The sequence below is a fragment of the Chiloscyllium plagiosum genome, chromosome 19 (assembly GCF_004010195.1).
Source record: "Chiloscyllium plagiosum isolate BGI_BamShark_2017 chromosome 19, ASM401019v2, whole genome shotgun sequence".
NCBI classification, from domain to species: Eukaryota; Metazoa; Chordata; class Chondrichthyes; order Orectolobiformes; family Hemiscylliidae; genus Chiloscyllium; species Chiloscyllium plagiosum.
In genome coordinates, this window is record NC_057728.1 from 15727976 (window position 1) to 15753227 (window position 25252).

General features: G+C 40.2%; 1 protein-coding gene across 27 annotated transcripts in view; it reads left to right on the top strand.

The window, feature by feature from the left end:
- Positions 1-25252, top strand: part of cadps2 (Ca++-dependent secretion activator 2) — a 724760-nt gene that overhangs the window by 605506 nt on the left and 94002 nt on the right. For 21 of the 27 annotated variants that reach the window (XM_043709173.1, XM_043709174.1, XM_043709149.1 and 18 more), the window contains 3 exons: positions 1074-1193; positions 12076-12231; positions 24906-25053. In XM_043709173.1, coding sequence (XP_043565108.1) covers positions 1074-1193; positions 12076-12231; positions 24906-25053 — 424 coding nt within the window. The remainder of the gene's footprint in view (positions 1-1073; positions 1194-12075; positions 12232-24905; positions 25054-25252) is intronic. The other 6 variants (XM_043709162.1, XM_043709165.1, XM_043709168.1 and 3 more) reach the window with 1 other exon arrangement.

Genomic DNA, 25252 nt, shown 5'->3' on the forward strand with positions numbered 1-25252 from the left:
TACAACTCCAATCTGTCTACATGTACAACTCCAATCTGTGTACACAACCAACTCCAAGCTGTGTACACGTACAACTCCAATCTGTCTACACGTACAACTCCAATCTGTCTACACGTACAACTCCAATCTGTGTACACAACCAACTCCAACCTGTGTACACGTACAACTCCAATCTGTCTACATGTACAACTCCAATCTGTCTACACGTACAACTCCAATCTGTCTACATGTACAACTCCAATCTGTGTACACAACCAACTCCAAGCTGTGTACACGTACAACTCCAATCTGTCTACACGTACAACTCCAATCTGTCTACACGACCAACTCCAATTTGTCTACACGACCAACTCCAATCTGTCTATACGTACAACTCAAGTCTGTATACCGAACAAACTCCAAATTACAATCACACAAATTGTAACTGCCTGTTGTTTGTGTTCATTGAGTGTTCACTCTCTAACATCACTTTGTAGCTTAGTTCACGCTAAGAGTAACAGTACTTTTCCAGTAAAACCTGATAATCCCACAGTTACATCGAGCATACATGTCATCAGGGCAAATTAAAGAAGTACGAAGACAATACCTGAATTAAAGTATACAACAATGTCTTTGCATTTTCTAAATAGGGAATTATCAGATACGTCTGCTGTACTTGTATCTCACAGTAGTTCTGAATGATTAGGTGATTGAAGAATAGATGTAAAAATGTGTGTATATGGGTTTTGAACTCTCAACAATGAAAATGATCATGTGGATTGTCAGCAATTTCATTGAATTAGTTTTGCAGTATGAACCATCCGAGATTATTCTTTCTATTAGCTTTGAAGGGTATTGTCTGTAAAATTATTTTTTTTAAGATGGTAATCATTATATCTTCTTCTAAAAGGTTATTCTGTACTATGGTTGCCTTGCAAACCCCATTGATCTTTGTAAGTTAATTTATTATGTTGACTGAACTGTTTGCTTGAGTTGGAACACACTACTTCTGCATTGCACTGAACAAACTGCTTTCTTATTGCTGAACTCTGACAGTTTGCTTCTACTGATATTTTCACGATTTTCCTCCACAGGAACCTCACCAATAACCTCGCTAATGTGAGCCTACCAAAAGTCCCAAGTCTGCCTCTTAATCTTCCTCAAATGCCTAGCTTTTCTCCACCATCTTGGATGGCATCTTTATATGATTCCACGTGTGTATATTGCAAAACTGTGTAGTCGCTTGCTTGTGAGGTCTGCATGCAGTGTACATTTGTTCTTGTGCCGAATGTGTGGGTTTACCTGCACACATAGTTCAAAATAATGAGCTACTGTACTGTTGTTGCATGAGCACTATGTAGTTCATGAGCATTCAATGTCAGTAGAGAGGTTTACAGAGGCGCATGTGCACGCAAGTGCTGAGAATAGAAACAAATGTTTGAAACAATGTCTCCTTTTCATACTGTATCTAAATCATTCACTGCAAGCTCAGCCATATAACTATGCAGACGAAAAATTGAAGGTCAAGACTCATTTTCAGTTTCGGAGTGGTTTAGTGGCGCATCTATACTGCATGTCATAAGGAATTTGAGAGCTTTCATCAAAGGGCCCAGCATGCTCTGATTATGTGTTGCAATCTGTGCCAAGTACAGTAAAATGCAAAGCAACAATTAAAAATCTATGTTCTACTCTCAGATTATGTCATTAAAAAGAAGTTAATCATCTTTTGGAAAATAGGGAGTGTTTTTGGCCTGGTGTTGAGTAAGTACAATAGTAAAGATGCATCTGTAATGTCAGACCAATTCACCATTTGAGCTACAGTCTCATTAATGTTTTGTTAGTGACCTGGGGACATCAAATATACTTATTGGCCTCCAGAGGCGATGGATCTGCCAAAATAACTGCCACTGGAGAGGATGCTAGGATAAAGTAGTGATGGTGACCCAAAAGACATTTGTGGGGCCTGGAAGAGAAAATCCTGCTCTTTCTAACCAACAAGTATCATCTTTTAACAACCAGCAGTCAATATAAAGGGAGTTCTTTTGACACTTTGGCGCGTATTGCACACTTATTTCCTATTCATTTAGTTGTTATAAAATTTGTCGTAGAACAGAACTTAATTTTCAAACCTGATTGAGAACTGCAGGCAAATATTCAACATTGGCATTGTGGAGATAATGGATAATGTCAGCATGATACTGACTAATGCTTGGTGGTTTTCTAAAGTTAGTTCAACAATATGTACCAAAGAAATTCAGAAGGCCATGCCATTATACAGCAGGTGAGGTGAGAGTGACTGCCCTTGATATAAATGCTTCACTTGACCACAGGAGCATTGAGGAGCCCAAGCAAAATTAGAGCCTATGAGAAATTGCGCAGGTTGGAGTCATGTCTTGCATAAAGGAAGATAGTCTGGGTTGTAGGAGATCAGTTATCTCAGCTCCGGGACACCTCTGCAGGAGCTCCTCAAGACATTGGTAATCATATCTATAATATTAAAAAATTCCCTACATTCTGGAAAGGGGATTGGAAAAGTGCTAATGTTAATGCCCTTATTCAAAAGGAAAGGGAGGGAGACAATAGGAAACTAGACATTAATTAGTTTAACATCTATTATTGGAATCAGTTACCAAGGAAGTAGAAATGGGATATTTGGAAAGTCAAATCACAACCATCAGAGTCAGCATTGTTTTATGAAGGATAAATCATGTTTGACTAAAATGCTAGAGATCGTCAAAGATGTAGCAAGCAAAGTGCATAGTGGGAGTCCTGTAAATGTAATACATCTAGATTGCCAGAAGGCATTTGATAAGGGGCCACAAAAAAAACATTTAATGCACACAATAAGATTATAGGGGTAAAGTATTAGCTCAGATTGACTAACCAACAGAAGCAAAAGAATCAGGATAAATTGATCTTTTTTCTGGTTGTCAGACTGTAACTAGTAGGATGCCCTGGCGTTTGGTCCTCAGGGCCCCAACTACTTATGGCCTGTATTGAAGACTTGAACATAGGGATAAAGGTAGTGTAGCCAAGTTTGCAGATATTACTGAAGTGGGTGGGAATGTAAGTTGCAATAACGAAATAAGAAATTTACAAACGTATATAGATAGCTTAGGTGAATGGGCCAAAATTTGGTCGATGGGGATTAATGTGGATACATTTGAGGTTATACGTTTTGGTCAGAAGAATAAAAAGGCAACTTAATATCTAAATGGAGAGAAACTTCAGAGTGCATTGGTACTGAGGGATCTGGGTGTCTTTATGCATGAGTGGCAGAAATCTAGTATGTAGGAGCAGGTAATACGGAGGACAAATGGAATTTTGGCATTTATTGCAAAAAGAATGGAGTATACAAGTGGGGAAATATTGCTGCAACTGTGCAAGGCGTCAGTAAGGACCACACCTGGAGTATTGAGTTTTTGGGCCCCTTGTAATTACATTGGAGTCAGTTCAGAAAAGATTCATTAGATTAAATCCAGAGGTAAAAAACTTGTTTGATGAGGAGAGATTGAGCAGTTTGGGCATTTACTCCTGGAGTTCAAAAGAATGAGAGGTAATCTAATAGAGATGTATAAGATGACAGAGGAGATTTAATCTTCAAACCTAATTGAAAACTGCAGGCAATTATTCAACACTGGCATTATGGAGATGGTGGTAATGCCTACAATGATACTCACTGATGCCTGGTGGGTTTCTAAAGTTAGTTCAGCAGCATATACCACCGAAATTCAGAAGGCCATGCCATTTTCCAGCAGGTGACATAGAGTAGTTGTTTCTTCTTGGAGCCAATCTAGAATGAGAGGTCATGGTTTTGGGATAAGGGGTGGCAGATTTAAAACAGAGATTAAGGGAAATTACTTTGTTCAAAGCGTCAGAAACCTGTGGAATTCATTACCCAGAGTGTAGTGGGCACCGGGACACTGAATAAATTTATGGAGGAAATAGACAGATTTTTAATTAGAAATGGATTAAGGGGATATGGGAGCCCCAAGCAGGAATGTGGAGATGAGGCCAAGATGAGATCAGCCATAATCATAATCAATGGTGGAACAGGCTCAAGGAGCTGATAGCCTACTCCTGCACCTAGGAGCTGATAGCCTACTCCTGCACTTAGTGTCGTAGGCACAGCCATCTTCAGCTGCTTCAGCAATGACTTTCTATCCACAATAAATTCAGACGTTCGCTGATAATCAATGGTCAACACCATTTGTGACTCCTCAGATACTGAAGGTGAAGGTAATATTGCCATAGCTCCAGTGGACCATAGGGTTGCAGTATCATTGGAGAGAAATAGATGACTGGTGGTACTTTAACCTGACGGTCATGATAACTCAGACAAGGTGAGAAGTTGAGAAGATTGCCTTCATGGTAACCATAGTCGGCATTGGCTTTAAACCCTGCATTGCACACTGGCTGACTACCCAGCTGAACTAACTGACATCCCAACTGAAGTAGTATTTGTCCAAATGCAGCAAATCCTGGACAGTATCCAGGCTTGGGCTGAGAAGGAGCAAGGAACAATTTTGCCATACAAGTGCCAAGCAAGGACCATCCCCAGCAAGAGAGAATCTAATCGTTACCCCTTGACATTTAATTTTAAACCGTTGTTGAATCTCCCACTATTAACATCCTGGAGGTTACTATTGACCAGAAACTTAACTGGACTAGCCAAGTAAATACAGTGGCAACAAGAGTAGGCCAGAGGCTTAGAATTTTGCAGCGAGTAACTCATCCCTTGATTCTCCAAAGTCTGTCCATCATTTACAATGCACAAGTCAGGATTGTGATAGGATACTTCCCACTTGCTAGGGTCAGGTCATCTCCAACAGCACTCAAGAAACTTGACACCAACCAGGATAAAACAGCCCAATTGATTGGCACCATATTCAGAAACATCCACTCTATCTCCCATTCATGCTCAGTAGCAGCAGTGTATACCAACTATAAGGTTCATAAGAAATTCACCAAGAATAGTACCTTCCAAACCCCCATGGCCCCAGTTATCTAGAAGGACAAGGGTAAAAGCAGGTGCCACTTGCAAGTTCCCCGCCAAGCAATGAACCATCCTTACTTGGAAAGATATCGCTGTTCCTTCAGTGTGGCTGTTCAACATCCTGGAATTCACTCCCTTACTGCAGTGTGGGTCTATCTACAGCAAAGGGACTGTAATGTTTTAAAGAGTGTAGCTCGCCACCATTTTTGAAAGGGCATCAAGGATGGGACATCCCACTTCCCCTGAATGATTAAAGGGGAAAAAAAAGTGTCTAACCAAGCAGAGACCCAGACTTTTGGGTCAGCCATGGCAGAAGGAGGTTACTGTGTGAAGGTTGCATGGTGGGGTGGGTGCTCATTATAAAGAGCAGCGGGTGGCTTCAGTGGGTAGCCCCCTTCCTAATGCCTGATCTTTAATTCAGACAAAAAGTATTTTTGAGTGAGGGATTCCTCACAGAATGGGCAGCCCACTCTGGTCAGGTTAATACTAACAGCAGTGGGATGAGGTCCTTTTAAATAGGCATTAATTGGCCACCTAAAGATCTCAATTGTCATTCAGTAATGAAGGTCATCCACAAGCCTTCCTTCTATGTTGTTAACTGAGGTGGAACCAGTAAGGCAGCAGGATCTCCATGAGCCACACTCCTGCCTGACTAAGTTCCCTCTCAAACCAACCTCCGATTAGACATTAACCTCCCACCCTCCCGAGGGACAGCGCAAGATTCCACACTGCACTACAAAAGCATTTGCAAAAAAGGGTTGACTCAAAGGTACAATATCAATTTGGACGCAGTCATATTCAAAAGGATCAAAATGCCCAACCTTTTTAAGGTAATTTAATACTTTTAGCTTAATAATAACAAAATAAAAAGAGCTGGGTCATTTAAGACTGAGATGAGAAATCTCTTCAATCTGACTGGTGAATCTTTAGACTTCATTATCTCAGAGGCCTGTGCTGGTTAAGTCATTGAGCATGTTCGGCTCAAAAGTTGATAAATTTCTGAAGACGAATAACATCAAGGGATGTGGAGATTGCAGGCAAGTTTCATTGAGATAAATGATCAGCCATGATTGAATTGAACGATACAGTTGGCTGAACTTACTGATAAGCCTACTCCTTTTCCTACATTTCTATAATTTAAATGGGGAATCTTGGCAATTTCAGTGTTTGTTTTGTCTGTGCAAGTTGCTCCCTGTGTAATTACAAGCCCCAACCGGCTCTACAAACAAACCTCTTCTAACCATATCCCTCCAACAGCTTTGGAAAATAAGTAAGGTTTATTTTTGTCATGTTTAAGCTTTTTGTTTCATGAAATTGAAGCAAAGGCTTTCAAATCAATTGGCAGGTGGTCAACATTAACTTCCGAAATATTGTGTTAATATGGTGAAAATATTTATGCCACAGTAAAGAGAGCAATGTGGACTTGAACAATCGATATCTTGTTGGTATTTGTAAAGGGGAACATGATCTATGAGCTGAAAGAATATAATCCTGTTGGCTTAATGCCTTTCTGTACAGATGTTTGATATAATTGCAAGGGGGAGTTTAGTTGTTGCAAACACTTCCTGCACAGTTGATAACTAATCAAAACTGTGGATTGCTTGCAATTAGAAGTTGTCATTCCCTCACAGCCACCAACATGCATAATGCAGCAGTTTTAAACAAGTTCACGCCCGGCTCACTGATTTATTGGCAAGAATTACAAAGACTAGACTCTCAAATTTAGTGACATTAAAGAGGTGATTTTTAATTAGTCTTCAAATTAAGTTAACTTAAAAGCAACCAGATCCAAAAGTTTGAAAGACAGTTACAGTATAACTTGAATAAGTTCATATCATGCTGACTGCCAATCACCTGCTGCCACATGATATCTGGACTGTCTGCCAGGTAGAACTATCAGGTATCCTTCTTTTACTGTGAAGAACAACATGACTCTGAATGTGTGTGCATATGTTTGGTATGTGTCTTTTGTCCTCTTTGCACGCTGACTTTGCTAGGAAATTGATTGCTCCATATTTCATTACACAAATCCCAATGTGTGTAGCTGGCACTTGTATTTAGCTGATCCCTTTCTGAATAGGTTTCGATTCATTTTAGGAGATTTAGTTTTCCATTGTTTTCACTATGAGCATTGGTCTATAAGGCAACTAAAGTTGAGCAAACTCTTAAAATGTTTGTCAACACAAAGATTGCATGCTGACATCGAGGACAAAGAGCTAATTAAAGTACAAGGTTATAAACTCAAGCCTCTAATTAGTTCACAGTCCCCAGTTATGGAATACAACTCGTGTGTTCCTCACCTTCAGCTATTTCCCACGTGTATGCAGTTTGGCGCAAGTCCCTTTAAGATGATATTACAAATTGCTTTTAAAATTTCATGTTTTTTTTAGAATGAAGGATTGCTATCTATATATAACCTTAGTTTGCCAGCCAATTTTACTGTGTTATTTCCCAAAAGTATTGGACTTGGTGAATACTTGCCTATTTGTAACCAAAAGCTCTTCAATGTGAGAAGTTCTCAACATGAGATATTTGACTTTCAGGAAGTATTACTGGCAAAAGCAATGTAATTTGCAGGTCTGTTTATTTATGTGGACCTCTGTTAATTTTCAACAAGAGTTAGCATTTAATTAGGCTACATTTTAAAATCAACTTGTGTGTTGTCACTCTCAGTGCGCGCTGGTTGGTGAATTCTTAAAGGGAGTTGTGCTGTAAAGGACTTTCACTGTTACTGATCAATGAAATTCTATCAGAGTCCTCTGCAGAAACGTTTTAAGCTTTATAGACTGGAAATCACTGTGAGCAGCATAATTATATGCACACTCAGTGCAGAACTATCAGTTTCTGTGGTCCATTATTTCAATGTATGCATTGAAAATAAATCGACCAAATTCATCTATTAAAATAATAGAAACAGGAAATTGATATGAATACATCAGTGTTCATTCGAAAATGTTACTCTTCATAATTTCCAAACATTATTTTCTATCAGAGTCCAGCTGAAATTATTTTTTTGTCTCTCATTGCTGCTGGAGTTTTAGAAAGCTCACTGACTTCTGTGTTACTCTTAATTGTTTCTCATGACCATTTGATACTGTAACTTTGATTCACATTAATATGATTCTTGTACTGAGTAGGGAGAAAGTGAGGACTGCACATGCTGGAGATCAGAGTCGAGAGTGTGGTGCTGGAAAAGCACAGCAGGTCAGGCAGCATAAGCCCTTCATCAGGAACCAGCACTACACTCTCGACTCTGATCTCCAGCATCTGCAGTCCTCACTTTCTCCTAGTTGATTTCAACCCTACTGCGTTCTCCTCCACTCTCCTAATGAAGGACTTACACCCGAAACATCAATTCTCCTGCTCCTTGGGTGCTGCCTGACCTGATGTACTGAGCAGGAGAAAGTGAGGTCTGCAGATGCTGGAGATCAGAGCTGAAAATGTGTTACTGGAAAAGCGCAGCAGGTCAGGCAGCACCCAATTCCTGAAGAAGGGCTTATACCCGAAACGTCGATTCTCCTGTTCCCTGGATGCTGCCTAACCTGCTGCACTTTTCCAGCAACACATTTGCAGCTCTGATGTACTAAGCAGCCAAGATATACACATATTTATATTAACACTAACAATAAGACGTCATATTTGACAATTTAGATTGATAAAGTTTTGAGATAGTCCATATTGATTAGTACTATAGTGTGTAGGTACCCAGTCTCATCCACTTAGTGAGTCCATGTTTGTGACTAGATAACTGAGGGTACCAATGTATTATGTAATAGTAATATTCCCTATCAGTGCAGACAATGTGAAACATAAGAACAGCTTAGGTGATTCAGCTCTTCAGGCCTACGATAGCATTGAATTATACCGATTTATATATTAAACGTTTTTGCTCAGATTTGTTTCCCTTATTGCCACTAATCTGAAATGAAAATCTATCAATCTGTTTTGAAATTTTCAATTAGCAATGCCTCAGCATCTTTTAAGGTGAGATAGTACCAGTTTTTTGCTACCCTTTGTGTAAAGGGGATTTTCTACCATCAGCCTTTGAATGACCAAGTTCTAATTTTAAAGCTGTAGCCCTTTGTCCCAGACTAAAGTTTTAGCATTATGGAACAGTAGAGGCAATTGATATTCACCTCAGCTCTAGCCTAATTGCTTGAGTTGAACGTCTGTTTTGAGGTGGTCATGAGCACCAAAATGTTTGGAAGGATGACAACAAAGTTGTTCCTCGTGTCAACAAAAAGAAACAGTGTTAAGGGGAGGGTAGATCAAAGAAATCAAATAAAATAATAGAGAAATTTGCCTGCACCTTTCAACAGTGGACTCTAAGCATATGACATAAAGGTAGAGGAAAGAAGCAACTGCTCAAAAGTGTTTTTTAATTCTGTAAAATCTAATCAACTAATTAGAAAAGATAAAGTTTGGAAATCCCTTGAAAAAAATGAAGAATTGATATTATCAGTATCCAGCCAGCTTGAAGCAAGTCCAGTATTCTAAACCACCCAATGACAAAATGGCCTCTAACTATTGGTCGGAGGCCTCAAATACCTTTGATGGAAGTGAGCACTACAAGAGTTAATTTCCATTGGCTTCAATTATTACTGCTGTCTCTGTTTTTTCAAATGCTTTTTTAAACTTACCTTTTAATAACTGAATGATCTTTCGGTGGTACAGTGTTCTGGGTCCATTTTACTCTCAATTGATTTGCATTGATTGATCCAGTGAGAATCTTACCCACTGAATCTTTAGAGGAGACTCAAAACTGTGAGATTCTTTTAACAAGTGTTTGTCAAGGGAGAGAACGTTGAGACCTGTTGTTGAAAAAAAAAATTTTAATTAACTTAGTCTTTTATGTTAGGGTAATTATGTCCTAGACAGTAAACAAATCATTTTTGTAAATTTCCATCGTGCTTACTGTGAATCATTCAATTGAAATTAGTTGCTTTTTAATGCTAGCATTTTAAAATATATAATGATGTTCTGGTGATCTTTCTGTGATTCAGCTTGGAATTGAGCCTACTAAAGACATGTTTTTGGTTAGAGTTAGGGTAAGATGATGTGAAAAATAGTGTACATAGTGTTTAATATTTATGCACAATGCCTTGGGATGTCTTATTGTATTCAAGGTGCTACATAAATGCAAGCTGTTGTTATAGAGCACAATCGTGGTTGACCAGCTTAAGAATATATGAAAAGTTCAATTAAACAGGAAGCTGCATAGCACCTTGATGATTCATGTTAGAATACAGAGTAAAGAGAGATTTCAAGACTATAATGAAGTTTGGAGGTTAAGTGTAGAGCTGGAAGACATGAGTTTTGCTGTTACCTGAACCTCATGATTAAATTACTGCCTTGCAATCATTTCCAATGATCCTTTATTCTCTGTGTTAAATGGAGATGCACATATGTCTAAATGATTAACAGATGTAGGAAAGTTACCTGTGCAGTGTTTTTGACCACTGTGACTTTTGTTGAGATAAATAAATACCAACTAACCAGGATATTGTTATTGGACCTCTATGTTTCCTTGATCAACCCACCAACCTTTTCAATCAGAAATTCAAAGAAGGATACCTTTTCTAACCGAGATGTAAATTATCCTATCAAAACTCCATGATTACACAAGTGCTTGAATAACCCTGACCATTGAGTTAATCCTTTAATCCTTTCACACCTGCTTCTTGACATCCCTCGAGCCTTCTCCCTCACTTTTTTCAGTTGTACCTTTTAAAAAATGCTGTGCGATATAAAGTTCATTTTCTGACTTTTTCCTTTGGACCTCCTTTTTTTTGTGTTCAAAATCACAACATTGAAAATAGTCGAACACAATGACAGAAATAATTATTTTGTGTATGTGTTGCTACTCCGGATGAAGAGCCTGATGGAGAAGGGGTAGGAGCTGATTTGAAAAGAATATTTGATCAAAATTGAACGTTCTCAAAGTACAGGAACAAATATTGTATATATGTAATTCTTCAAAAAGCTAGTTGATTGGATCTGCACAAATATTATGTTCACAATTTATTCTGACTTCTAAACTGTCTCTTACTAAGCACTTGGTATTTTCAATTTCTGCATTATAATTTGAATCAGGGATTAAAAGTGACTACCATTTGTGCGTACACATTATAAAGATGACTTTTTTTTTCTAAAACATTTCTGCCTTCTATCCTGAAGGCACTGAGTCATTGCTGGGATATGGTTTGATAAGCACTGCACAATCTCACTTAATTTGTATGTATAAACCTAGACAGTGAACTTAGTAGTCTATTTGACCATATTTCCCATAGCCAAGCCTGAACCCAACTTCAAACAAATTCCATATGCACTTCCAGCATCAGTATTTGTGTGGTGACCAGGAAATGGAATCTCAGGCACTTATTCCCTCCCTCACCCTGGGGCCTTTAATACTAATGACAGCTCAGCCCAAACAGGAGAAAAACTTGGACCTTTTGATTGTTAATTGACTTACGGAACTAAGCCATCAGGAGTGTTTACTATCAGTTTGTTGATGTGCATTTTCTTTTTTGGAAGGATATTTTAATCACTTATTTCCAATAGTCCTGCCTCATAAAACTTGGCCAATAAATAGCGAGCTGCTCTGAATTGTTGTCGTATGTAACCATGTCTAAGATGTGAAAAATAATCAAGGTAATTACAAAATTGCTATTCTCATCAACTGTTTAATCAAGAACTATGAATGTTTCAGTTATATATCTGTTTAATAATTTGCAAAGTCACTCTCTGGATTGAAAGCTCTTCAAATTGTTATCACTGCTACATTTAAACTGCTTACCTTGGCTGCTCTGTTTATTAAATCTTCCATCAACCAGATGACACTGAGGCAGCCACTTGTTATCAATGACTAGTGAAGAGGAACTGCTTTTCTCCATTCTATCTCATTCCTCTGGGCGAAAGGCAGTGATGAGAACACCCACACACCAAACTATTATTAATGACAGCTCATGTATTGGATGTCTGTGTTTGTAGTGGATATTAGGTCTCTGTTGTATTAGTCTGTTTGCTGACTAAGTGCTCTACATTGACATGGTCGGTGAGACAAAATGATTCCCATATCTCACAATACTTTTCCAATTCAGGAATGGTTCTTCCACGTCTGAGGATCTGTTCTGGAAGTTAGATGCACTGCAGATGTTTGTTTATGATCTACATTGGCCAGAACCTGAATTTTCCCAGCACTTGGACCAGAGACTCAAACTCATGGCTAGTGACATGATTGAAGCCTGCGTGAAAAGGTAAGTGCAGTATTACGAGATCCGTTAACAAAACAGCTTTGTGCTTTTCAGCATTGTTCGATGAAGCATTACACCATCAAGAATATAGGATTGAGGGACATAATCCAGGGGGAGCATATGTTGCATCTGGCTAAAAAGGTCACAGTGCAACAATTGCCACTGGCCTTATTTGTATATTACAAGTGAACTACAGGCCCATCAGTGATTCCAGAGACAGTTCGCTGAGGCACACCATGATTGGCCAAGATTGGTGGCTAGATGCCGAAGATAAGTTTGGGGAGGGAAGCAACTGAGTACAGGGTGTGCAACTGTGGGCTAGCAGTAGCCTCCAGGGATATACTCAAGTAAAATGGTTAAGTTATCTTTTCAGTGGTTTTGAAGGTGCCTACAGTAACCACTGAATTGACAACTGTACTCCAGAGAAAATTCCCACAGTGTACAAGATTTTCAAAAGCAATCACAACGTGGTCTCAAATAAGCATTATGCCTGACCTGAAGAAGCAGTGAAACTACTGCCCATTTCAAACCTGTTCACTGAATGTATACAACATACATCATATCCAAGAATCACAGAACTGTTGTGGTGCCAAAGGAGGTCTCTGAATAAACATTACTTAATGTCATTCTTCTACTCTTTACCCATAACCCTGCATATTATTTCTATGTAAGTGGCATTAAATGCTGTCATGAACTCCTCAATTTAACCTGCCTCCACCACATTTCCAGGCAATGCATTCCAGACCTGGATCATTTGCTGTGTGAAAAAGTTTTTGTTGCATTATATTTAATTCCTTTGCAAATCATTTTAAATCTGTCATTGTTGATCCTTTTATGAGTGAGAACAGTTTTTCTCCTTCTGCTCTGTCCAGATTGCTCATTGATTTTCAAAACTTTGGATAAATTTCTTCTTAACCTTCTCATGCTGTAGGGATTCTAGAATTCTCCACTCAAAATAAAAGTTCCACCTTCTCCAATCTTTCTTCATAATTGAAGTATCCCCTCCATGGAACCACTCTTCTGCACTCTCTCCAATGTGCTCACACTCCTTTGAAAGAGTAGCATCCAGAACTTAGATTAGATTACTTACAGTGTGGAAACAGGCCCTTCGGCCCAACAAGTCCACACTGACCCGCCGAAGCAGAACCCACCCAGACCCATTCCCCTACATTTACCCCTTCACCTAACACTATGGGCAATTTAGCATGGCCAATTCACCTGACCTGCACATTTTTGGACTGTGGGAGGAAACCAGAGCACCCGGAGGAAACCCACGCAGACACGGGGAGAATTTGCAAACTCCACACAGTCAGTCGCCTGAGGCGGGAATTGAACCCAGGACTCTAGTGCTGTGAGCTGAAAATGTGTTGCTGGAAAAGCGCAGCAGGTCAGGCAGCATCCAAGGAACAGGAGAATCGACGTTTCGGGCATAAGCCCTTCTTCAGGAAGGACTTCAGGGCTTATTCTCCTGTTCCTTGGATGCTGCCTGACCTGCTGCGCTTTTCCAGCAACACATTTTCAGCTCTGATCTCCAGCATCTGCAGACCTCACTTTCTCCTCTGGTGCTGTGAGGCAGCAGTGCTAACCACTGTGCCACCCCGATGTGTGCAGTCTAACTATATCTTATATAGGTTGAGCCTTACCTCCCTTCTTCTGTATTCTGTGGTATGTTAAAGAATATTGTATGCTTTAAAAACCGAGGTCACCACCTGTCCTGCTTTAATGACTTGTGTATACTTACATCCAGGTCTTGCACATCATTCAGAATAGTGCCCTTTCATTTATACTGTCTGTTTTAAAATTGTTTTTTTCCTACCAAAATGCATCACCTCACACTTCTCTGTATTGAACTTCATCTGCTGCTTTTCCACGTGCTCTACCACCCCATTGAAGTTCTTTCAAAATTTTACACTGTCCTTATAGTTTACAAGGCTTCCAATTTTTGTATCTTATGCAGTCTTTGAAATTGTGCCCTGCATGCCAAGATCTAGATTATTAATCAGGAAATAGTAAGGATCCCAATACCAGTTTCTGTGAACATCTACTACAAATCTTCCTACAACCTGAAAAATACTCATTGATCATTACTGTTGTTTCCTATCACTCCGGCAATTTTGTATTCATATTGCTACTGTCCTTTTTATTCTATGAGCTGTAACCTTTCTCACAAATCTGTTGTGTGACATTGTATCAGGCATCTTTTGGAAGTCCATCTGCAATGGAGCAACAGCATTGCCCTCATCAACTCTCTGTCATCCCTCAAATGGGGTGTAACACACTTTTGATGCAGGGTGAGCAAGCCTAGATCACATTGCTGTATTGGGTTCAACAGTGCACATTTCACCTGGAAAACTGGTACTGTCCAATTGAATTTCAAGTTAAATGAATGCAGCACATTTCTTTCTTGGGTAAGACCATAGATAATTATGGTATTTGGTTGATGGGTTGTTTGGGGAAAAAAAATCACCATTGGGATTTAAATGTTTTTGCTAAAGGGAAGTATGGCCATATGGATAAAACTTTTACAATTGTTGGCAAAATATTTAACCAAGATGGTGCCAAAGAATGGCAACTTTGCACACTTGTCACTGTACTCCTGTGCACGTGACAATCAAATCTAATCATAATTTTTTTGACAGTTTCTTGCTAAACATTTTAGTGAACATCTTCTCTATTCATCTGGACTTCCCATTTAGCAGTGATTAGCAGTGGTCATGGAGATAAGTAAACTGACCCGTTTCCCCGAATCTCAACTTTTGACAACCTAATTTTATTGAATGTTGCATGTGGTCATAGATAGGGAGAAAACAAATCTTTATCCGGATTTCATTTAGAAACTAAACAGTGAATCAGATTTCCAAATGGCTTCATTTGGTTTCTTATTTTCTGTTGATATTCACGTTTCCAATAAGCCTTGAATTCTAGTGACATAGTCAAGGAAACTTGCTTGGTATTATTCAGCTGCAGAGTTATGGAAGCACATTTGAGAACAGCAGGCAGCTATTTAATACAAGGTATTGTAGAAATCTCATTTAAACTGTCTGCAGTGAGTCAGCTCTCTTACTGTTGGACTGAATGATTCCTCAGTGACTCTTCAAGTGGTGTCATTTGTACTCCTGCTTTATGCAAAAAGCAAAGAGAAACAAGGCTTAGATATTTAATGGAATGTGCTCATAGAGCTCCCTACTCAAAAGTGATCAATATTAGTTTGTACATTCTACGGAAGATTTCCATCCTCAGCTAGCTTTCATGATTCAAATTAAATACTTCACAGTCTTGTTTTAATCTGAATGAATGGACAAATGTTTTGCCCAACTGTGCAAGCCTGGGAATATTCCACACACGTATATAGTTAAAGGAATTGTTTTCAAAATGCATGTGGTTGGTCTGTGTTGCAAATTATTTTGAATATCAAAAGCTAGACTGTGTTATTGAAAGATCAATTTTTCAGAATTTTCTAAACTAGTTTTATGAAATGTTTTGCAAGTCACCTCAAAACGTTTGATGGAAGTGTTTGTTTCAAAAATGATAATAATAGCATGTATGTCTTTTGGAAGTAAGTGGAAATTGTATTCTGCACTTTGATCTGTAAATATTAGAGGGATATTTCCTTCAGTGTTGGAAATAAGGACATTGCAATACAGCACAGCTGAACCTTACGCTACCCACACACTGAAGTTTCAATAAAAAGTCATATCAGCCGCAAAATGATAACTCTGTTTCCTTCTCCACAGATGCTGGCAGACTTGCTGAGTTAATCCAGTACTTGCTATTTTAAGTTCAATCTCCAATATTCACAGTGCTGTGCTTTTAATTCACAGTTGAGAGCCTATCTGTGAATGCACATTTCAAGGGGATGGGAGGTTGGAGGGGGCGGTGCAAGACTTGTGGTTCAGTACATTTCCCATTCTCTCTTAAGAATTTGTGGTCTCAGAGATCAATCATGGTGTCTTACTACTACCCCCATTTTGCTTAATTTGACACAGATCAAACATTGCACTAGGATCATCCTGGTTTATATGGCCTGGGAGGTATTGATATTGTAATACAAATCCTTGCAAAGCTACAGTTTATAAGAGAAATAAACTTGATGAAGAAGCATATTCGAGTAAACCAAGCTGTGTTTTATGAAGCAAGTTGAAGCTATTTTCCCCCCTCGGATGTGACAACAAAGGAAAAATGCTGTCTCCAGGGAATATAATCCTTTCAGTTGCAGTTCCATAAACCTATTTAAAGAATAATAATCACAGCTGTTGAGAGAGAGTGACAAGTTAATAAAAGCCTTGGGTTTCTGGGGCTGGATTACGTGTGTATGAAAGGTATTTGTTTCTGTTATGCTGGCACACTGAACTTCCCTGATAGCTCAACAAGTTAATCCAGTGAGTAGTTGAGAGGCTTACAGACCACAAAATCGACAGGTTGGATACCTGGTCCATGAGGGTAAAAAAGGAACATAGAATGAAGGATAAAATGGGGCCTAAAAAAAATCTATTTTCACTACCATCGCAGTGAGAGGTATCTTGGTAGTACATCACAGGAGCTGTTGTGCAGGCAGAGCAAGAATTAGGAAGGTAAATGGAAAGTTGTCTATCAAGAGAAAAATGGGATATAAAAACAGGAATGTTTTGCTGCAGTTGTACGGATCATTGTTGAGATGATATCTGGAGCATGTTGAGCAATCTGAGTCTCCTTACTTGAAAAAGAATAGAATAGTATGAAAAGCATTCAGAGAAGTTCACTCAATTGATCCCTTGGATGAAGATTGGAAAAGTTAGGCTTGCATTTATTGGAATTTAGAAGAATAAAAGGTGATTTTATTGAAACATGAAGGGAATTGACAGGATGAATTCTGAACGAATGTTTCCTCATGTGGAGCAGACCAAAATGGTAGGACACATTTTATAATGAAGGGACTCTGATTTAATTTTTTTTTCACTCTGAGGATGATTTGTTCTGTGAAATTTTCTCGTGCAGACTGGGTCACTAAATATTTTAATGTGAGGTTAGTTTGATTCAAGACTAACAAGAGACACAAAAAGGGTTTTGGAGATAAGCCGTGAAGTACAACTGAGGACACAAACAGATCAGGCACAATCTTATTGACTAGCAGAACAGACTTGAGGCACCAAATGTTCCACATCTGCTGCTACTCCATAATATGCACATTTGCAAGAGAATCCATCAAAATGTTAAAATATAAGTGCATTTGCTACTGAGGATGAACCAAAATGAATAAAAATTCTGAATGACTACCTCTGCCATGAAGCGTCATGAGCTGTGTTGCAAAAGAATTAACCTAAGCAAAATCATTGACGTCGATATATACATTATTGAAGCAATAGGCAGGCTGAGAAGGCTTAAGACCCAGAGGTAGTTGGTATTCAATTGAGAGAGCTGAGAGAGATGAGTGAAGAAACGTCTGGCCACGTATGCGCAGTTTGAGAGTGACTGGACACTGGATGGGGCAGCACAGTAGCTCAGTAGTTCGCACTGCTGCCTCATAGCACCAGTGATCCAGGTTCAATTGCATCCTCAGGCGACTGTGTGGAGTTTGCACATTCTCCCCATGTCTGCGTGTGTTTCCTCTGGGTGCCTTGGTGTCCTCACAAGTGGATTGGCCATAGTGTCCGGGGATGTCCAGGCTAGGTGGGTTTACCATGGAATATGCAGTGTTTATTGGGTGGGGATCCTATTTGGAGGGTCAGTGTGGATTCAATAGATCAAATGCCTGCTCCTACCTGTAGGGATTTTATGGCTGGCCAATGGTATACTGAAGACAGGCTAATGTGTGTTACCCATATCCATAAAAATAGGAACAAAACAGATATACACATTTATAGACCTAATAATCTTAATTCCATTTCATAGGAATTATAGAATTGTTTTCTGAAAGTAAACTCTGTGCAATAGTGAAAAGCAAATATTATGGATTCATAAAAGGGAGATATTTCTCATCACTTTTTACCACTTTTTCACAGAAGTGGCAACCCAGTCAGGCTGCATGAATGCCTGTATTGTGATTTACTGAACTAAATACATCAGGATGCAGTTGAGAAAATTAGGATTCTTCACGTCTTAAAGGTCAACATGTCCCAGAAATAGTCAATCAAATATTGAAAACTCAGCTCAACCAGTATAGTTCAAGTCAGAAGAAGTTGTGATGAATGTGTACAGTGCTTTGTATCACTTTGGGTGCTGCAACCCTACTGGTTGGAGCCATATCCACATAAAGGAAAAGAGTTGTGATTGTTGGCTGTCAGTCTTCTCGGCTCCAGAGCATCACTTCAGCACTTCATCAGGATAATCCTGGGCCCAATCATCTTCAGCTGCTTCATTAATGACCTTCCATCCATCATAAAATCAGATGTGGGGAATCTGACGATTGCACAGTTTGAATGTTTCTGTTGCTAAAGTGAAATCAGCTGAAGTGATTTTAACGAGGTGAGCCAGGCGGACCTCATAGAATGTGAGTTCCCTGATTGGGGCTATTAATTTGATCCAATCTGGAAGTCCTGGCTAACAGAGATAAACAGGAGTGTCAGACATCCTGTTCACTGAGAAATGGCTCTGAGGGAGCTGGATCAGTGTCAAGGCCTCTCTACGTATACATGAAGGGAGACTTGGTGATGGAATACTGTCCTCTGTGGCATTATCTCAGTCGCAACAAGAAGAAATTCATTTCCAACAGTTGTCTTTGAGTTGTGGTAAGCATTCTGCAATTGTTTGGGAAGCTTGATTCCTTCGGTCCTGCCATCAAAGACTGGAGACAGTATGTGGAAAGAATGTGCTATTTCTTTTCAAGCAAATTGCATTGGGCAGATGAAAAGCAATGATTAATTCTCCTGACAGCTTGTGGACCCACAGTTTTTCTGTTGTTGAGAGCCTAACTTTCCCTGAGGCACCAGATACTAAAACCCTTCAAGAGTTGATTGATTTAGTTCAGTAATATTACGAACCCAAGCCTCCACTAGTTGCTTTTACTCAGCAATTTGAGAACCAGCGGAATGCATCTTGGGATTTTTGATGACGTTAAGATGACTGGCTGAGACACGTGGCTTTGGTTTAACCCTCAATGAGATGTTGAGAGACTGTTTAGTATTTGGGATTGATGATGTAAGCATGCAAAAGCTCCTACTAGCTGAAGCCTAACTGGCTTTCAAACAGGCACTACCAGTGGGTTTTATCATTGGAAAATGTGGCAAGTGGAGCATGTGAATTGCAGGGTGTTCTGATAGATGTAGACACCCTCGCCAGTCTGACTGAGCTTGGCTGAACACCACTTGTGTGAAGGCAATTGTATAGTCTCACTCGGAACATATCCTGAACAGAGGGACTCTAGGTCAGCGCACAGCAAAACCCCAAGACAAAGCCAAGCCTTCACCAAACGGTTAAAATTATCTTCAGTATCCAGGCCTGCAAGCTACTGTAGTTGCTGCCGGTATGCAGACTGGAGACAGCAGAAGAGTCCTAAATTGGGTAAGAGAACTTCCTGAAGAAGGGCTAATGCCCGAAACGTCGATTCTCCGTTCCCTAGATGCTGCCTGACCTGCTGCACTTCTCCAGCAACACATTTCCATCTCTGATCTCCAGCATCTGCAGACCTCATTTTCTCTCTTAAGAGAACTCATAGGCCAGTATCCAGGAGAGTGCACATCCTGGAATATCCACCGACACTTGGTTTGGAACAGTTAAATTATTTATCAACATCCAAATCAGAACCAATCAAAATAAACATCTTGTTAAATGGTCACCTGGTTCTGATGGAGGTTGACACGGGCACGGCACTTCAATGATGGCAGAATGAGTCTTTGACAACGTTCGCTCTCGATTCTGACCCTTAAGGTGACATAAGACCGCAGTAGACTGTAAACCTATACCAGGGAGATTATGGGTACAATTTTGGTTCCAGTTTCTTATGAGAAGCAGCTGGTTCAGTCACCGCTGATTGTAGTCAAGGGCTTGGACCCAAGCTTAATGATTGAAAAAGATTTGTCTAGACTGGTTCAACATTTTTTGATTAGAAAATGGCTGCCTGAGTGAAGTCCTAATCAAATAGAGTCATAAAGATGTACAGCACAGAAACATTCGGTCCAACTCATCCATGCCAACCAGATATCCTAAACTAATCTAGTCATGTTTGCCAGCACTTGGCCCATATCCATCTAAACCTTTCCTATTCATAGACACATCCAGATGTTTTTTAAATGCTGAAATTGTACCAGCCTACACCACTTCCTCTAACAGTTCATTCCATACATGCACCACCCATCTGTGTGAAACGGTTGCCCCTTTGGTCCCTTTTATATCTTTCCCATCTCACCTCAAATCTATGCCCTCTAGTTCTGGACTCCCTCACCCCAGAAAAAAGACTGAGTCTATTGATCGTATCTTTCCATTCGTGATTTTATAAACCCCTGTATGGTTACCCATCAGCCTCTGATGCTCCAAGGAAAACAGCCCCAGCCTGTTCAGCATCTTCCTGTAACTCAAATCCTCCAACCCTGGCAACATTCTTGTAAATTTCTTTGAACCCTTTCAAGTTTCACAACTTCTTTCCAATAGGAGGGAGACCAGAATTGCATGAAATATTCCAACAGTGGCCTATCCAATGTCTTGCACAGTCGCAACATGACCTCCCAACTCCTGTACTCAATACTCTGACCAATAAAGAAACGCATAAGAAACGCCTTCTTCATTATCCTATCTACCTGCAACTCCACTTTCAAGGAACTACGAAGCTGCACTCCAAGGTCTCTTTGTTCAGCAACACTTCCCAGGCCCTTACCATAAAGTGTATAAGTCCTGCTAAGATTTGCATTTCCAAAATGCAGCACCTCGCATTTTTATCAATTAACTCCATCTGCCACTCCTCAACTCATTAGCTCATCTGATCAAGATCCCATTGTATTTTGATGTAACCTCCTTCGCTGTCCACCACATCTCAAATTTTCATTTCATCTGCAGGCTTACTAACTCATATGTTCAAATCCAAATCATTTATTAAATGACGAAAAGCAGTGGACCCAGCACCGATCCTTGTGGCACACCACTGGTCATAGGCCTCCAGTCTGAAAAGCAACCCTCCAACACCATCCTCTGTCTCTTATCTACGAGCCTGTTCTGTGTCCAAATGGCTAGTTGTTCCTGTATTCCATGAGATCTAACCTTGCTAGCCAATCTCCCATGAGGAACCTTGTCGAATACCTTATTGAAGTCAATAAAGAACACGTCTACCGCTCTACCTTCATCAGTCCTCTTTGTTACCTCTTCAAAAACCTCAGTCAAGTTTGTGAGGCATGATTTCCCATGCACAAAGCCATGCTGACTCTCCAAATATTCATTGAGGTGTACAGCACGGAAACAGACCCTTTGATCCAACTCGTCCATGCTGACCAGATATCCCAACCTGCCAGCACCCGGCCCATATCCCTCCAAACCTTTCCCATTCATATACCCATCCAGATGCCTTTTAAATGTTGCAATTGTACTAGCCTCCACCACTTCCTCTGGCAGTCCATTCCACACATGTACCACCCTCTGTGTGAAAAAGTTGCCCCTTAGGTCCCTTTTATATCTTTCCCCTCTCACCCTAAACCTCTGCCCTCTAGTTCTGGATTCCCTCACCCCAAGAAAAAGTCCTTGTCTACTTACCCTATCTGTGCCCCTCATGATTTTATAAACCTCTATAAGGTCACCCCTCAGCCTCCGACGCTCCCTCACCTGTTCAGCCTCTCCCTATAGGTCAAATCCTCCAATCCTGGCAACGTTCTTGTAAATCTTTTCTGAACCCTTTCAAGTTTCACGACATCCTTCCGAGAGGAAGGATGCCAGAATTGCATGCAATATTCCAAAAGTGGCCTAACCAATGTCCTGTACAGCCGCAACATCCCAAAAGTGGCCTAACCAATGTCCTGTACAGCCGCAACATCCCAACCTGCCAGCACCCGGCCCATATCCCTCCAAACTTTTCCCATTCATATACCCATCCAGATGCCTTTTAAATGTTGCAATTGTACTAGCCTCCACCACTTCCTCTGGCAGTCCATTTCACACGTGTACCACCCTCTGCATGAAAAAGTTGCCCCTTAGGTCCCTTTTATATCTTTCCCCTCTCACCCAGAGAGACCAGGTCACCATCAGAAATGATGTATTACTATGAGGAGCAAGGGTGATTGTCCTGAGCAAATGTTGCTGCTCGATCCTAGCTCAACTCCACCAGGGTCATCAGGGGGTTTCCAAAATGAAGATGTTGGCAAGACTTTATGTCTGGTGCCCAGGATTAGATGCAGACGTAGCTGCATTGGTGGGGCAGTGTCCAGAGTTTAAACAAGGACAAGCAGCTTCCCATATTCATGGGAATGGCCAGGTAAACCCTGAACTCAGTCCGTGAAGGTGCTTTCATGGGCTCCTTGTTTTTAGTCATTATGGCCCCCACTCAAAGCAGCTGGCTTTGCATAGAATACATCTGTCAAACACTGAGATGATGGTAGAAAAACTTTTCCACTACATGGACTCCCGGATGTGTTGGTTGCAGATAACGAGCTATTGTTTACCAGCAGGGAATTTGAGTATTTTCAAAAGTCAAATGGTACTCAACATGTAAGGGCAGCTCCATACCATCCATCATCCAAGGAGCTGGCAGAAGCAGCAGTTTAAACTTTGAAGGCAGACTTAAAGAAACAGCCTACAACTTCACCAGATACCAAACTGTCCCAGTTCCTGTTTGATTGTAGGACTACCCCTCATGCAACTGCAGGGATAGCTCCAGCAGAAATGGGGAGAAGACTCTGCACCAGGTTAAATCTGATCTTTCTGGACCTGGATGCTGGGGTAGGGTGAAATAGCATCAAGAACATCAATGCCAGACACAAGATTCTGTTAAATGAGACAGTTTACTTCAGAGGATGAAGCTTGGTCTAATGACCATGGGAAAGGCCCTGCATGGGTCAGTACTAGGTCAGGATATGTGATGTACAAAGTTTGGGTGGGTGCAACAGTGCTAACCAAACACGTGAAAACTGCAAACTCGCAAACGGTGTGGGGACAAAATGTACCCGGCTCCTCGACAACTTTTCTGACTGTTCCAGAACCCATGAGTTCTCCCTCTCCATCAAGTGTTGATGATATTTTGGAATCTGAGATGGACACGGCAGATGTTGCCACCTCGGCGCCATTTCCACCTGTACAAAAAAATACATTTCTTCCAAGATGCTCTGGGCGCAAGAGGTGGACTACTTTTCATTACATGCCACCTGTATCAAAGGCAGAGTTAGAGGAACCTGACCCGGTGCTGAAACGCCCCAGCTGAAGCTCCAATAAAAAAGAACCGGCCTATATCCTCGGATTCAGAGTGGGGAGGGATGTAGTGACTGAAGCAAGGTCAGCCACCTGGACTTCATGGAATATAGGTTCCTTGACTGGGGCTGTTAACCTGCTCCCATCAGAGATCTATGTTTGACAGATATAAACAGGAGTGTCAGAGATTCTGTCCACTCTTGAGAGCTGGCTCTGAAAGAGCTGGATTAGGGTCAAGGACTCTCCACATGTAAATAAAGGATGACTCGGTGATGGGATACCAGCTTCTCTCGAGTTATTTCAGCAGCCACTGGAGTTGTGCAACAGCAGCTTGTGGACAATGTCCACATTGAAACCTGATTGAAGACAGTTGGTTCTAATTGAGGGAATCCTTCTGAGACACTAACAGGTGGCAGAGTGTCAACCAATCTCCCATTCAGCATGCCAGCAGTAATGCTTGTCTGTTGCCAACTGAGTTTGGCAGCAGCTTTGACAGCTGCAAAGGGACCAGAGAAACAAAATAATTAAAACTGAATTAACAGAAATTAAATGAATTTCAATAATAGAATTCACTTGTAACTATCTTACACACAATTCAAAGTAGCATGCAAATTAACAGACTGGGTTGTCGATTTTATCCTTCCAAATACCCTGTCTGGTCCAAGTCTCTCTAATGCCATTAGTGGCCTGTAGTAGAGTGTGGGTTGAGTTTGGCATGTTTATTAATATCTTTACTTTTGGGAGGATTTCCTTTCAATGACTAACAGATGTTTAACCATACCACAGAGGAGCACGCACATTTAAGTATCAAAAAGACGAAATGTTTCATAAGTTCACTATGACTAAAATCAGTTATTCAAACATGAACTGAAGTTTTTGATTTCTTTATTGATCATGCAAGAAGAATTCAACCCTGTGAAATTTATTTTACCAAGAATAGTATGTGTTAGCATAGTTGGGAGAATTATCAGTCATGAGTTTAGCATATTGGAGCCTCATTGTGCAATGGCATGACACCATTTTACTTGGTTAACTCAGCTGCATCCGAATGGGTGATATAAAGTGAGTGGGACAATAGTGAGTCTGAAAAAGGCCTCTAATTTGTTCAGTCTTTCCCTGGAACAACTCTCAGTACTTTTTGGAGGTCTGAAAAAGGCTGCCGTGTAAAAGAATGTAGCTGATGTGTGAAAGAGTAAAGTTAAATGTTTACCCATCGTTTTTTTTTAAATCGAGATTTGTGTTATCATAACTGATTTTAAATGGGTTCCCTTTCATCTGCTTGCTTGCATATTTCTAATTCTTTGACTATTAGCAGTTTAACAGCAACTATTTACTCGAAGCAGCCATTACTGAAAGACAACATTTTTGTTTCTGTTAAACAGAACAAGAGTTGCATTTGAAGTCAAGTTACAAAAAATGAACAAGTCAACAGATTTGCGTGTTCCTTCTTCTGTTTGTACCATGATCAATGTGCTTGTGGACGCCAAGAAACAGTCTACAAAACTGTGCATTTTAGAAGGTGCACAAGAGGTAGACATTAATTTTATTTGTTATTTCACTTCTGTTTGTATTTTCCACTGTTTATGTATTGATCGCTTGCTTTTTATATATAAATAACAGTTTTCAAATATTTCGAAAGTCATTTTATTTTAAAACATTGACTTAACAACTTCAGGTTCACCCAAGATGTAACCATCTCTCCCACCATAAAGCCCCAAACAGTTGTCTC